Genomic DNA, 15,462 nt, shown 5'->3' on the forward strand with positions numbered 1-15,462 from the left:
TTATTATTTTCTAGGCAGTGATTGGTTTCTGTTTATATTGATTTGCCATGAAAATCAAGACAAGACTTTAATTAATGAATTAATTCATCCCAGTCAACAATCGGCAGTCGAGCAGGTGCTGTTTTGAAAGCTCTGCCTGTTGAGGTGCTAAATGCATTTTGATAACTACAATTTGAGAATTGGCAGATTTACAGTAACCTCGCTAATGCAAAAAACACGTTTTCACATCATCTTTGTTTACTTGCCCTTTGTCTTTTGAATTCGATTTTCCAGAAACATTGTTAAATGCAATGCTTTTCAGTATCTAACCATCACATGTCAAATGTGTGTGAGTGTACTTGAACACACCACCAAGCAGATTTTCACAACACTAAAAAACATTATAAGTGATTGATTTCCTAAATCAGACACACAGAAAGTCCTCTTGAGTGATTTCCACCCAGTCACAACTGCACATACTACCACACACCATAATGTTGAAGGAAAGTTGTTTTTGTTTCATATTCTGGGTTTTATTTCAGTAGTTTTGTCCATCATTTCTATCACTCATCACTTAACATTTTAATCACAGTGTTACTTGCTGAAGTCTGGTGGTTTGTCTCCAACCTCCCCAGAGCTCATCAATGATATTGGTGAGCAAAATGTTTCTTATAACTGAAAATAAAACCCAGGTTGTAAAAAAAAATGTCCTTTCACAATAAAACTCAGCCTTTAATGCTGACAAACCTGAAAGTGTGAGTCAGAAAGTGTGTTTGCCTACACAATGTCAGTGTGAACCTGTGTGTAACTGTATTTCTAAATGGGGGTAACTAGTATTTAGGCATTTTTAAAATGGCAGTTAGCAGCGTGGGCGAGAGAGTATGTGCTTTTGGTTTTCACGGCTCTCCTGTGAACACTCCACACAATTTCCATGAGGGTGAGATATAAATCACACGGTGCAAAGTTTGAGACAATGGGCTCAACTACTGTGTCAGGTGCCATGCACACACACACACACACACACGCACACACACGTGACAAGATGTCGTGTTGTTTTGGTCTGTTAATACATGCTCAGTTTATACATACAATAATATATTTGGAGTGATATTCCTGAATAGAGACAGAGAGGGAGAAAGGCAGACATTAAGGTGTAAATGTGGAAGTCCAATTTCAAGTGATTTTCATGTCTTAACTTGAATCAACAGAGGACGTGCTTCATTCACAAACCATTGCAGAATTTATAAAAATGCACCGTTGCAGCCATAAGATGTAACCGCTGTGTGTGTGTGTGTATGCCATCTCAGCTCACTTTGTTAATAAGTGTAGTGGTAACCTTTTTTTTTACAGTTACATTTGTCATTGTCAGACTGCGTGTGTGTGTGTGTGGTAAGGGAGAGCTCATGGGACTGCCTTTTTCTGAGTTTTTAATACCAGAAACTGTTTTTAGAGGCTAAACATTTTGACCTAAATGCAGAAAAGTGTTTGTGTTTTTGTTGTGTGTGTATGTGTGTGCACTCCAGGTTAGGCAATCCTTTAGTAAAAGCCTAACCCCAAACCCTTTTATGGAAGGTTACACTTGGATCCTAGAGGAACTCCAAAAGGGAAAAATACGACTTGTTTTCAACTCGGTAGTCGGTCTGCAGTTTTATTCTCTCTGATACTCACTGACAAGTTGTGAAATTAATAATTCATCATCAAGGCAATTTGCATTTTTCACAAGAAGGAGGTATCTGACTTTGTTGGAAGGTGTTATACAAATAAATCTGCCTTGACTAACTAATGTGAATGTCTTACTCACTGACCTAAATGACTGAGGCTATATCCACACTACTAGAACGTTTTTGAACCCCTATAACAGAGACTTTTGAAAACGCTGCTGAGCCCATTTTAGTTTGAAAACTCCAAAACTTGCATTTTGGTCTGGATGGGAGGAAACAGAGACTTGAAAATGATGACGCAGACACCCACGTTCGCCAGTCCTTTTTTATTAAGAAAATGATTTTGTAAATAAACCTTGTTTTGGAATATAACTTTTATAAATAACAAAATATAACTCTTGCACTTTCTTTTTGTACCTGTAATGCTGATCATCTAGGAAATAAAGCATATCACATTGCTTTATAATTATAAGGTAGTTCTGGATAAGAAGGTTTGAAAAGATAGAAACTGTATATTGGAAATTCAAAGCATTGAAGAATAACAAGCCACGTAAATCTAACACGACACTTATCCTTCCCCACCCAAACATTGACATTTGCTGTGCCACAACGTGCTATTGCCAAACAGTGAGCTAATCATCAACACAGAGAAAAAGCTCCGTTGAATAGGCTGGTATGCACACAACAGGTAAAAAATGTCATCGTTCATAGCCGAGGTGGAAATTAATGTCTGAGAATCAATGCAAGTCATGAGCCCAAACCAAACTGAAGTGAGATAACTAAACAATAAAACTCTGCTGAAGGCAGATTTCTCAAACTGTGGTTCCACAGCCAAAAGTAAAAGAGTTCAGGATATAAAGGATCAAGTTTGTCCCCCTCCCTCTCCCTTTAAAAGAAGCATGTTATTGTGTTGTTGAGTCTTAAGTGTTTTTTCTTTTTGTCATGTTATCTCGTCGATGTTTAATGCCACAAAGTGTACTTTCTAAAGCTACGACTAAGATCTCCTGCACACGAGCGTTTTACCACCGTTTCAGAAATAATCTCCGTCCATACTAACATGCCTGAAAACGCATATCACATGACCATTCACGTATACTGGGCATGACCGTGCTGGTGAAAACAGGAACCAGATCTTTCTTTGGATTGGACACGGGAATTTTGCAAATCGCTCGAATAATAGCTTGCCTCCTGCACATGTAGGCAGTAGTAACATTATAAAATGCAGAATTTAACCGCGGAGCACAGCTGCTAGCATAGATAACAAGGTCAGCAATGCCTGTAATTCGTTATCCATATTGAATTAACAGCTGGTAGTCAAGGCTGATGTCATTTGTTTTCTTCCGGAAAAGGGTCACGTGATGGGCCGTGACGAATCAGGGACACGTCGTGACTGAAGACCCAAGCAGGAAGCGAACATGGGTGTCTGCGTCATCGTTTTCAAAATTCTCTGTTTCTGCCTGTCCTGAGTTTTCAAACTTAAACGGGGTCAGCAACCTCTTCAAAAGCCTAAACGTAAATGTAGCAAAAGTTATGCGTTTTAAAACAAAAATGTATTAGTGTGGATGTAGCCTAAGTTGTGTCCCTGAAAATCCTCGAGGCAACTCTTCCATCAGCCAGTGTTGAGGGAGTGTGACTGTCTTTGGCCGTTTGGGTCATCAAGTGCTCATTACCGACGTGGGCCCTGTTAGTACTGATTAGATAGCTTCTGCTATTGACCATCAATCACTGAGTGACAGCTATTAGTGGAGTGAGGGGGTCCAAAGAGCACGGGGTGGAGGGGGGTTCAGGTGACAGAAAGAGCAAAAAAATACGGACAAAGACAAAGAAAAAGGCTTTGTTAGTGTGTTTTTGAGAGTTTTGAAATCTAAAAATATCCACTTTAAGAAAAACAGCCTTTTGAAATTGCATATTTCTAAATTATTCCATCCTGAGTGGCATTTAAAAAACATATTTTGGGATAGCTAGAAGTTTAAAATAATATTTCACAAATGTGGGAGTAAAAAATTGGTGGTTTAAAAAAATATTTATTTATTTATTTTTAAACACATATACACATGCTAATAGCTTTTAAACACATTTTTGGAGTACCATGGATCCCCCCCCACACACACACCATTAAACCTGAGAAGACTTCTCTAATCCAACAAGCATCTAAACCCCACATCAGAGGCTCAGAAGCACTCCAGCCTCCTATCAGGACAATATCCTGTTTCTAGAATTACCCGCTCTTGATGTGCGTGTGGAGGTGGAGTGCAAATGTCTCCATATAAAAGCTCGAGGCCCTCGAGCCGCAGGTGTGTTTGATTTTGCTCTATAGCTGTGCTGTTGGGGTCAAAAGCACAGCCGCCTCTCTTCGACTATTATCCCCAAGGGCTAGCAAACAGGCCGGTGAAATACGACACATACACACAGAACAAACATGACTGGTATATATTCCTAAACAAGCTGCCAAAAGGTCAGGTGAAAACCTACCTCTCCATCCATCAATACATGCTTTCATTTTCTTTTAGTCTATACCCATCGCTCTCAGATTTTGGGGCATTTTACCTGTTGGTCAACTCGTTACCTGTGGAGTGATAAGAACTCTCTGTTTAATGGCAGGTCCCTGTCGAAAATTCATCTTTTTTGCACAGTTTTAATCCTCATGAAGCCAACTGTCTCCAAGATAGATGAATTTGAAAGCCTTATGTTGTGACATGAAGGGAAAAAACTGAGCTTTTTGTCAGTGCTGCCTAATGATTGCCAGGTGGTAAACATTTCAGTCTTAAGGAAATCTTAACTATCACATATGGGTGATTTTGGCGTCAGTCCACCGGGCTGCTCGCCATGAAAACGTGGACGTCGCCTTTAAAACTAAAAGGCATCCGCTCTCAAAAGCCTTTACAGGCATTTGTACACGACAGACAGCAACTGTTTGATCAGGTGGCTGATAAGAAACGGCCAAACTATTATCGCTCTGTCTCAAACACACACACATACACTAATAAGTGCATGTATGAATAGGTCATAAACCATAATGGACAAACACATAGTCTCACACACACACAAACACAACTAAACACACACTTAGAAATGTACAGGCAGTGTAACAGCTACAGTGCATCAGTCACTCTGGGACAAAAAAGCTTTTGTTACAGGCTGATGTGTACTTTATAAGGAACGTATATATTTACTTTATAGGAGGCTTCACGTCTCTCTGCCACCCTGAACCTGCTGCATGAAAACTTAGTAACTTCTCCTCTGGTGATTTGGTTGTCTGTACAGTTAGAATAAAGACAAAATGAGATTAAAATCAATTCTGTATGGAATTATTTTTTTTAATTTTATTTTAATCCTGTGCTATAAATCATTTTAATCAAAAAGTTCGAAATGAGGGGGATGATATGTTCATCACTTTTTCTCATCAAGTTCTCTTTCTATTTGGTTGACCTTTTGATGCACTTACTCTGACCAACACTTGTGGAAAAAATGATTACTTTTCTTAAAGAAAATAAAAAAAACCCTGATGAAAGTGAGCACTATTTTTCTAAGTTGTTTTTGTCCATAAATAAGAGACTGACACAAGAATTAGGCTAACACTGACCTAAATTGCATTTCCTAAATGCAAAAGTGCAAAAGTCAGAATCACAGTGAAGTAACTGTGTTTCAAAATGTTTCCACCCACTCTTAATGATCATCCATCAACATTGCAAATGTACAGATAAGAAATAAATAAATACCTGAGGAGAAACTATAGATTTTTCAAACCATGTGCAATCTATATCTTATTTCTTCTACTTCAAACCATTCATGTCCTAAATGACTATACACAGTCTAGTATAATACATCAGGAGTATGATAAACACATTTTAAAACCATCTCTGCCTGGTTTTACTGAGTCAAAGAGCAAACACTTTCAGCGCTCTCCAGGACGCCCATAAACTCTTTGTGGACCTCTTAGTTTTATCAGCTCAGTTAGTGTTTGTAAAGAGGGCTGGAGGGTTCCCTAATCAGAGTGATAGCACTATACTCTTTACACACATGTACACACACACGTATGCACGCACGCACTAACACCATTACAAAAGTCAGTGTGCAGCGCTCAAATGGCTGCTGAGGCCACGGTCAAGGTTGGCCCCCTGTACCTGTGGGAGGGGCAGGTTGTTACGATCGCAGCGCTGTCAGTGACTGCAGATAATGATGCACTCCAACAGCATGCACACCAGCTCTCAGGTGGTTCATGCCTTGATCAAAGGCACCATGGCAATGGCTGCTCTTCCCACTGATAACCATCGAAGCTGGTACAGGGATTCAAATTGGCAACCTGTATGTGGTCTGGCCTGATAGATGTTGTTAACAGTGGTGGAAGAAGTATTCAGATCCTTTACTTCAGTCGAAATCGAAATAGCACAGTCTAAAAATACTCCATTACAAGTATGCTCTGAAGTAATGATGAAGTATGAACATAAAAAGTCCTTCATGTTGTGAGGGGACAGTGTAAACCAGTGAGCCACCGTGTCGTCTCACCGTGATCAAGATAAGCAATTCCAAACTTGATACATACATATCTACAATAGGAGCTAATCACCTGCTATGTTGGCAATCATGTGACCTGCAGTCAGCGTGATAGATCTTTTTAGGAAAACCTTGTGAAAAGATGACTCTAATTTAATATTAGTACAGATCAACCTTTGAAAAGCAGGTTGCTTTTAGTGAAGAAAATGAAGAACAGTAAACTGATACTTATTCCTAGAATATTTTATCATACCATCATGCTGACACACACCCACACAACTTCCTGATACTATCGCCTTAAGAAAAAGAAGAAAGTCAGAACTTCCAGTAAATTGAAATGATCTCTGTTTTCCAGTAAGCCCGTCAATCACCGTCATGCTCTCTGAAGCTCTCTCTGTGTTGAAAATCTGTGTTAAGAATCTATGTGAGGAATAATAGTAAAAATAAAATTATGTCTGGAGTCAGGCAATAACAAAAAATATTCAAATAAACTGGAAGCAAAAGAGGCTATAATGTGGGTTACATTATCTCTTGTATTTGCTGTGGATAGGAGACTGGCTGCAGGATTCTGTATGAGTTGAAGGTGTGAACAGGCTTTACCACTCAAGTAGGCAAACAGAGAGCTGCATGAATCAGTTCTGGAAAAGATAAAGCATGAATAACTACAAGTCAGAGAACAACCCCCTTGCATTTTGAAACGATTTTAAGTTGATGCAAACAGGACTGGACTACTTTAATAATGCAGTTTTCAAAAGGTAAGTTTAGAGTCAAAAACTCGGTTCACTGTTAGGGGTCAGGTTACCAAATTCATCATAAACATAATATGAGTTCAGTGAGCAGAACAAGACTATTTATTTGAGTTGGTTAAAGTTATTGGACATCTAAAATTTGATTATTAGCCAGAAAGCATTAAGTCTTCAACTGAGAAGTTCACAGGTACATTGAACCACGTGTTATCTGCAGTGGTGGGATGATTGTACATAGCACATAGATACAAAATAAAAATGGGACCTAAGACAGAGCATTGAGCCACTCCACAGCTACGGGGATGCAGAATAACCATTATCAGCAGTGATCTGTCTCTCTGAGAGATAGGAGATGAACCAGTTTGAAGTAACAGTGATGGGGGATGAATATCCGTCCAGATCACTGTTTTTGCGCAGGATTTGTAGACAAAATACTGACAACAGTGAGAGAAGAGGCCGTATATGAATGAAGATCTATGCCATGTCCACACTATGGTTAGGGTTTTGTTGATTTTCCTTGATTTGCCTGGAACATTTCCGGCAGTTTAGGACAGTCCGCTCAGTGTTTCTTTACATGCTCAACTCATGAGTCATCTTCAACTGAATGTAAAGCAAGACTCTGCAAGCCTGGTTTTACCAGATCGCAAGTGAAGCCTGTTTGTGAGATTCACTGAGTGACCAGATTGAGTAAACCAGGCCATTTACTTTTTACACACTGCCTTCTGTTACATGTTTCAGTTTCGCAATCACCCAAACATGGTGCGATTATCTGCACACTGAACACAGTGAGCAGAAGGGACTGCTGATTCACCTCTGCGGCTGTCTTCAAGAGGAAGTCACTTGGCTGTTTATTGTAGTCTTACAAACTGCCAATTTCAGAGATACAGTTGCCAAGTTAGCAACACTGGGGTGATTTTAAGTTTGCCTTATTGCAGTGGTTTCCATCCTGGGGGTCAGGACCCACCGAGGGGGTTGCGAGATGGCTAGGATAGGAAAGAAAGAACATATTCCTGCAACACAAAATTATCTTAATTTTTCAGACTTTCCTCTAATTGTTGCTTTTTTCTTGTGAATAACTGAATACTTTTACCTTATCAGGCCTGTCAAATGATTCAAATAAAGCAATCTGAGAAGGAATAACCTCTCTTTGGTTGAACTAGTCACAACCTGTCGAAGTTCAACCTGTGATGAGTGGTCGCAGAGAGACATAGCTTTGTACTGAAGGGTCAAAAGCCAAAAAAGGTGGGGAACCAATAGCCCAGTGGATCTTCCTGAAACTGCAAACGCTCATTTCAAAGATGTGTGTTAGTCGGTCAGTCAGTAAGACACATTCAATGGCCACTTTGCATTGTAGCCCAGCAAAAAAAACCACGCCTACAGGGAACAGAGGAACTTGACAGTTTGATCAATAAATTATATATAATTTTAATAACAAAACCTCCTCTAGGTGACAGATGATTTTATAGCTGTGCAATGATAGGCAACCACAGATGAATCAACTATTGACAAAGTGCTACACCAAAGACAATGTGATATTAACTTGTTTGTTCATCTTTGTTAGCTTTGCCAAAGAGACGGTGATGGTGAGAGTGTCAATCTGACCATGTTGCTGTAGAAAATACTACTATTTTATTTTAACTAGAGATTATTATTGAAACCTAGATGACCATGCTAACAGTGCAGCAGCCTCTTTGCGTGCTGGTTAACGAAAACATGCAAACCTCCAGTATGACACATACATGAATCCATATCCTTCCACACACTGACATTTCCCTCTAATACAGTTTACATTTGCCTTGAAATAATCGTCAGCAGCATGTTTCTTTACACTCTTACTGCTTTATTGTATTTTGTTGTTTATTTTGTTTTATATTCTCACTGCATATTTTATAGTCTATTTGTCTTTTGCGCTGCTGTATCCTGCTGCTGCAACAACCCAAAGTCCCCACTGGGATCCATAAAGTTTCATCTTATCTATTTGTGACCATAAAGAGATCTGTTTCTATTTGCACATTCATTCATGTGTTCGCTCTTTCGCATGAGTAAATCACCAAAATCCAGGTCTGAGGCTGCTGGGAATCCAAAGGTTTCATCTTACAGAAGGGAAACACATCGAAACCAGCCTTCCCCCATTCTGAAAACCCTCCACCTTCTCCTCCATCCTCTGAAAAGGGACTGAAAAGCAGGAGTAACTGGTTTGGCCTTGGTTTTAACTGCGTCTTCCCTATCCCCCCCCCTTTCCTTCATCCTCCCATCCTCCTTCCCTTTGTTCTCTCTCTGGGGAAGCTCGGAGGACAGGTATGAGCATGTATAAACATGGCAGAGAAAAAACAAAAACTCTTGAGCAAACTAATGTTGCTTCTATGTTTTTTTCCCTTTTCATTGTGTTCTTCATTATAGTTAACGGGCGTGTCGAAACTGCCGATGTGACAAAATATGCAATATACAAATAAATAAGCTGAAGCCAACTGAACTTGGAGCTAAATGGTTACAGTGGTGAGATTGTGACTAGATGGCTGCTGGTTTGAATCCCAGGATTAGTTTGGATCTGGACAGAAAGAGTGAATGAATGGGATTTCACAGGGCAGCACACACGTGTTAATTTGTGCAAGGCTGAACACAGTTCACAGAGTTTAAAATTCCCTATTTATTGATATTTACTCATACTTCTATTACTGCTGTGCAATATCCACCATCTCATAAACATCTTAATAAGCTTCACTTCACGCACTATTACTTACTACTTGTATTATTACATTGTATTATTATACCGTACATACTTATCAACCGGTAAATCCACTTTGTACTTTACACTTATTTTAATTTTATACTTATATACACTTTGTACTTAATTTATCTTTCCTGTATTATAGTGTATTATATTCTGATTGCTTAGAACTTTTCCTGTGTACACTGACGTGACAGTGAGCTGCTGTAACAAAAGAGTTTCCCCTCGGGGGATCAATAAAGTATTTCTGATTCTGATGCTTCTAAATCCTCATCAGTGTTGAAAATTTGAGCGATTCCACACAAAACAATGTAACTCAAAAACAGAACTTCAAACAGAGTCCCCGATTATCAGAACTTAAAGTCTTATTTTATTATTTAAGTGTCATCAGGTTGCATTGCACCGGAGAAAGCTGATTTTCTTCCATATTACAGGATATAAAGTTTGACTATTTTTAATTAGGCAGCCATCAGTCAGTGACTGAATCTTTTATCAGAAAATCCAGTCACCTGTTGCGACTGCTGGGGTGAATAAGACCTAAAATCATCCAGATTATCATCTTTTGTGTTAAATGGAGCATTGCGTTAATTCAGGGAGAGCACTGAAGTCGCGCTTGCATCAACTGATTGACATCAGCTGCTTAATTTTGGCCTTACCTTCAGTGGCTCATTCCTCAGCTGCTTAGCTACTAGCTGATCTGCAACCATCCAATCAAACCAATTTTGCTAAAAATGGTCACTTTACTCAAGTGTCTCTGACTGAACTGTATGTACATGAAGAAGGTTGATGTTATGTTCAGCAAACCTGCCCTAAATTAAGAAAAATGTAGGTAGAAAAATAAAGGTAGCTGGAACAGGCCATTCAGATTTACCCATCAGAAAGCTGATGGATAGGGATGTGCAATTATTTATTGTGGCAAAGAAACACCAATATTTAGTTCCCGTCACATCAACATCTATTTCAAGTTAAACCCACAGAGAACAGTTTTTTTTTTACCTGTGTGCGTCCTTTGGTGTGCCTTCAGATGAGAGCTCTTTGTGTAAACTTTGGTGCAGCCTGAAAAGAAATGACAGAGAGACATCATGAGCCAGGCTAAATGTGCTCACCTGACACAAAGTTTACCTTGGCCATAAAGCTGTTATCCAAGAAGAAAATGTGCCATTTCTTGAGTTGTTTTTCACCTCTGACCCAGTGAGAATGACATACCAGTGGACGAACACAGGGACAACTCATTCACATATTCGCCAACCAGGATCTTTGGCAAGGGAAGTTAAATGGACCATTTCAAATTGTTGGTCTCATACACTCCCAATTAATCCCTTTCACAAACACAGCTGATGTACTTCTGGATGGTAAACTTAATTTATGTAAGCTGGTTTTAATGTTAAAATGTATATATTTTGCAGTCCTCTATTTGGAATCCTAAAATCCTTATTTTCTCAAAACGTGAAAAATCTGAAAATGAGATGAGATTATGTGACCTGCTTCCCATACAACTGAAACTTGGATCAAGGATTGTATACAGTCAGTTTTCATTGTCTTAATAGCCTGATAGCCAATTTCTGCCTCGTTTCCTGGCCCTGAGACTTTAGAAACAAAGGAAACTGCACAGGAAACCAGTGGAATTATCTCACCTCATTGACGTATCTTTCTTGTTTTAAACAAAATTTTGAAGGCTGAATATGAGACTAAATGACTTATTGAGATAAATGTTTTTGCAGTGTGTTATCAAGCATGCTAGCAATCTGGCTTCTGTTTTTCCTGATGTGCGTGTGTGTTTAAGCATGTAAGAGAGAGGCAGTGTATTAACGACAGTTTGCATTTGTGCTTTTGCTTTGGGAGTTGAGCATATTTACACATCACTGACAATGGTAGAAAGCAATTTGAACCAACTAGCTGGAACTTGTATTCATTAGTTATTTGTGTAGCAAACTGTTATTATGCAGGACATCTTGTAGGGCTCAAACTTCTGATTTTGTGTGTGTCTTGTGTTTATAATGGAAGTATACTGTACAGTAGCAGTGCTTCAATATTAACTCTTTGTGTGTATGGGCAGATATTGGATTACATACTGTTCTGTATGTTGCCTAAGGCGTTCTACACATGATCAGTGGTACCTCCTGTGCTCACTGCAAGGTGGGGCGCAGAGCACAGTGCAGAGGCAAAGTGTAACGTCACAACGCAACGTGCCAAGTAGCAGGAAAGTGCCAGGAAACAGTTAACAAAATGAAAGAAAACTAAACAAAAAGCCTGGCAATGACCGTGAATTATGCATTGCAGATTATCACAAAAGACACCACTGGTAGTTACCGAGTGAGAAGTAAGAACCTGACAATCAACATGGGTTTGTGTGCATGAAACCTCTTTTCACCTTTTTCATCCATCACGGGTAGCTTTCAGGTTACATCATGGACATCTCATCAACTGCACATTGAAAGGTCACTCACAAACAAGGCCAAAGATGAAAGTGATTTAACTTTGAGCGCTGCAGCAAGGCATAAAATCTGTGTGGTGTGCATCAACCAAGGTAATGCTGCAGCAAGGCTTGGCGTCTTCACTTTTAACTTGCGCAAAGTGATTCTCCAGCTGATCATGTGTAGAGAGAAACTTTAAGGGGGTGGTTCGATTGTCTTCTGCCTGGAGCAGCACAGTGGCACATACTGGCTCCAAATTATACAGCAGGTAAATGAAAAGATGCTGCCAATGAAGTCAGTTAACTTTATTTCAGTGCAAGTTCACTTTTCAATCAGTGACACTGGTGAAACTAGTAGAATAATCTGTTTAGTTTCAAGACCCACTAAAATTCTTGAAACCAAATAAGTTTCTTGCCCCAGGGGAAAATTATTCTCACATTCTATGAAAAATTATTGACAAATATGTTTTACTGCGATACATTTTTCAGTTAAACGGAAATTAACCACACACCTGGGTAGTCACAGAAGTGGATCCTCCTCTTCTCCAGCTCTGGGTTGTTCCGCCTGTTGTATTTGGGACCTGTCAGGACACCCTGGCCATGTGTCATCAGCATGGCATGTGGGGACAACCCCATCACCTTTATCCCTCCCAGGCGTTGCTGGTATGGAGGCGGAGGTTGGGGCGCTAAGCTGAGCAGCTCTGCCTGACCATCTGGGCTCCCTGGCTGAGAGTTTGGGGGTGAGGGTGGCAGGCTGTGGGGCGCTGTGTGCTGGCATGAATTGGTTGGAGAGGCCTGGTAGTAACCATGGTGCTGTGACAGGTGGTGCTCTGCCATCATGTAGTTGCTGTCGGTTGTCGGCAATGCAACGCTGCCGAGGTTCAACATGGTTCTGCCACTGGTGGAGCCATGTGCCGACGAGCAGGTGTGGGACAGAGTCGTGTTGAGGTCAGCACAGCTGGTGACGGGCATGTGGTAGACCTGCGACTGGGGGGCTGGGGGTCCGATGTGAAGCTCTGTTTCCAAATTAGACTGCTGTTGCTGCTGCTGGGACCCTGCGGGCACACTCACCACTCCTCCAGAGCTCATGTCTGGTTTGATGAAAACGTTGTTGACTACAGGCGGCATGCTGAAGACAGAGGTGAAGTCTGGCAGGGCCTGGGTGGTGGTAGTAGGGATGGAGCAGGGCACCTCCAGCTCAGGCTCTGTCTTGATTTGCTGTGGTGTGAGGGTCTTGGTGTTGGGCCGGTAGAGACCTGTGCGGAGGTGAGTGGTGCTGGGAAGGATGACATTGATGTTGAAGCTGTAAGGGGCAGTAGGTTTGTCCTCTGAGAAGTACTCGTCGACCACGGAGGCGCTCTCTCGTCTGTATTTCTTGTCACCAGTGTTGTTCGAGAGACTCAAGAGGGGACTGTTGACCTGGGGGAGGTACTTGTCCAACTCTAGTTGAGTCTGAAAAGAAACAAAGGAGAGAGAAGGTTAGACAAGGAGGAATTCAACATGTGGAATTAAACCGCAATTTACTACAACCCTTCATTCTCAATTCTTTTAGACTGGGTGTATAACTACACATTATTTTGTACAACCTGCTCCATCTTCTTCACTCAGTTCTTACCATGCCTTTTGGTTTATACCAGAGTGAACCTGTTCTCGGTCAAAGGTGAGCACACTGCCATGTAAACAGACCGACCGAGCCAACTCATTCATGAACACTGAGGTGTGTCCAGGATTGTGGCTGTTTAAACTCACCACTCCCACCTCACAAAGATGTAGCATGCATTTTGGTCTATTCTATGTTACTGTGCGTATCGGAGTTGATAACTTCCTCCCTGTATGAATTATTTTAATGTTTATTGGTGCAGAACGTCAACTTAAGAGAACAAAGCACGAAAACGTGACCACAGCTGTGCAGGAAAATGTGCTTCTTTTCAATACAGGAAAACTATCTGTACAAAATGCTGCACCATCACTGCCAGGGTTTGGGGTTCTATCTCCACTGAAGCATTTCATGTTAAAATCCTGTGACACACAGCACATCACTTTGGGTGAAAACATGTTAATGCCAACCAAATAATCAATTGTATGAATTGACAAGTTTTCTTGGAAACATCCACAGCAGCAGCTACTGTTTGGTGCAGTTATTTGTTTTACATTGTAGAGTGATAGAGAGATATTTGTTTAACTACTGTAATTATTTTGTGAGATTAATGGGCTGCAGATTGTGATAAGGTGGCTGTGACATGACTCATGATAGAAACGTAAAGGTTAAGCCAAATATATATATGTATGTATGTATGTATGTATGTATGTATGTATGTATGTATGTATATATATATATATATATATATATATATATATATATATATATATATATATATATATATATATATATATGTATGTATGTATGTATGTATGTATGTATGTATATATATGTATATGTATATGTATATATATATATATATATATATATATATATATATATATATATATATATATATATATATATATATATATATATATATATATATATATATATATATTGGGGGAGAGAGAGACAGAGTAATTGTAAGAGAAATCCATTAAAAGAAATTATAAAGAAAGGATAAAAGAAATGTTTTAGATAAGTTGGTACCAGGACTTCCTCCTCCATCCCCTCCTTCATACCTCACATTCCTGCTTCCCAGTGGAGCTCACTGCCCTGACAATCAGCCAGGACCAGAATTAGGGACAGACAACTGAAGAGGGATTTCACCTACATCCAGATGTATGTTCCTTCTTTTGCCTTCAGGGCTGGAATATGTTTCACTAGTTAGCACCTGCTGCGTGTTTGGAGATGTATTAATCAGTGATCAGTAACTGTTATTGTGTTTGGTTGGAATTAAAATCTGCAGGCTGTCAAGTCATAAAAGCAAATATTGAAGAGCTGCTGTTATTGATCTTGCTTTAGTGTCACTCATCATCTGATTATTAGGTAACACTGATGTTACTGCAGTAAGAATCCTGGACATTTTCATATAAATATACATCAGTTTTGCAGCTGGTATATATATAAAAAAAAATTCAACCTACTACCTACACAGTTAAAGGCTTTTCCCTTTGCTCATTTTAACTCCCACTGCACAACAGTTGTTTCCCAGGAACAATCCACTGGGACACATGGGGGTGATGTGTCTCACATTTCCATTTCATTGGGGATGAAGACAAGAAGATGCAATCAAGCATAAAGTAACAAAGGGAGAGAACGACACCTTAAAAAATCCACAGGAGATGTGTTTCTGAGACTGTGAGCTTATACAATTTGACCTGTGACTAAAACTTTGATTTTGTGATTTTGTCATCAAACAATTGTTGCTGCAGGTGAGTATCCCACTCCAATTAGAATTCATTGCAATTCTGCCATTCCTGTCTGGTTGTCATTTACACTCTGCAGCTACCTAGCTG

At 39.9% G+C, this 15,462-nt stretch overlaps 1 protein-coding gene across 2 annotated transcripts in view; it reads right to left on the minus strand.

The window, feature by feature from the left end:
* The window catches only part of klf5l (Kruppel-like factor 5 like), a 33,037-nt gene that overhangs the window by 4,615 nt on the left and 12,960 nt on the right, over nucleotides 1–15,462 (minus strand). The window contains exons 2-4 of one of the 2 annotated variants that reach the window (XM_044223471.1): nucleotides 12,534–13,473; nucleotides 10,605–10,664; nucleotides 4,814–4,896 (exon numbers count right to left, since the gene is read on the minus strand). In XM_044223471.1, coding sequence (XP_044079406.1) covers nucleotides 4,814–4,896; nucleotides 10,605–10,664; nucleotides 12,534–13,473 — 1,083 coding nt within the window. The remainder of the gene's footprint in view (nucleotides 1–4,813; nucleotides 4,897–10,604; nucleotides 10,665–12,533; nucleotides 13,474–15,462) is intronic. The other variant, XM_044223470.1, reaches the window with a different exon arrangement.

The sequence above is a fragment of the Siniperca chuatsi genome, linkage group LG14, assembly GCF_020085105.1.
Source record: "Siniperca chuatsi isolate FFG_IHB_CAS linkage group LG14, ASM2008510v1, whole genome shotgun sequence".
Taxonomy (NCBI): Eukaryota; Metazoa; Chordata; class Actinopteri; order Centrarchiformes; family Sinipercidae; genus Siniperca; species Siniperca chuatsi.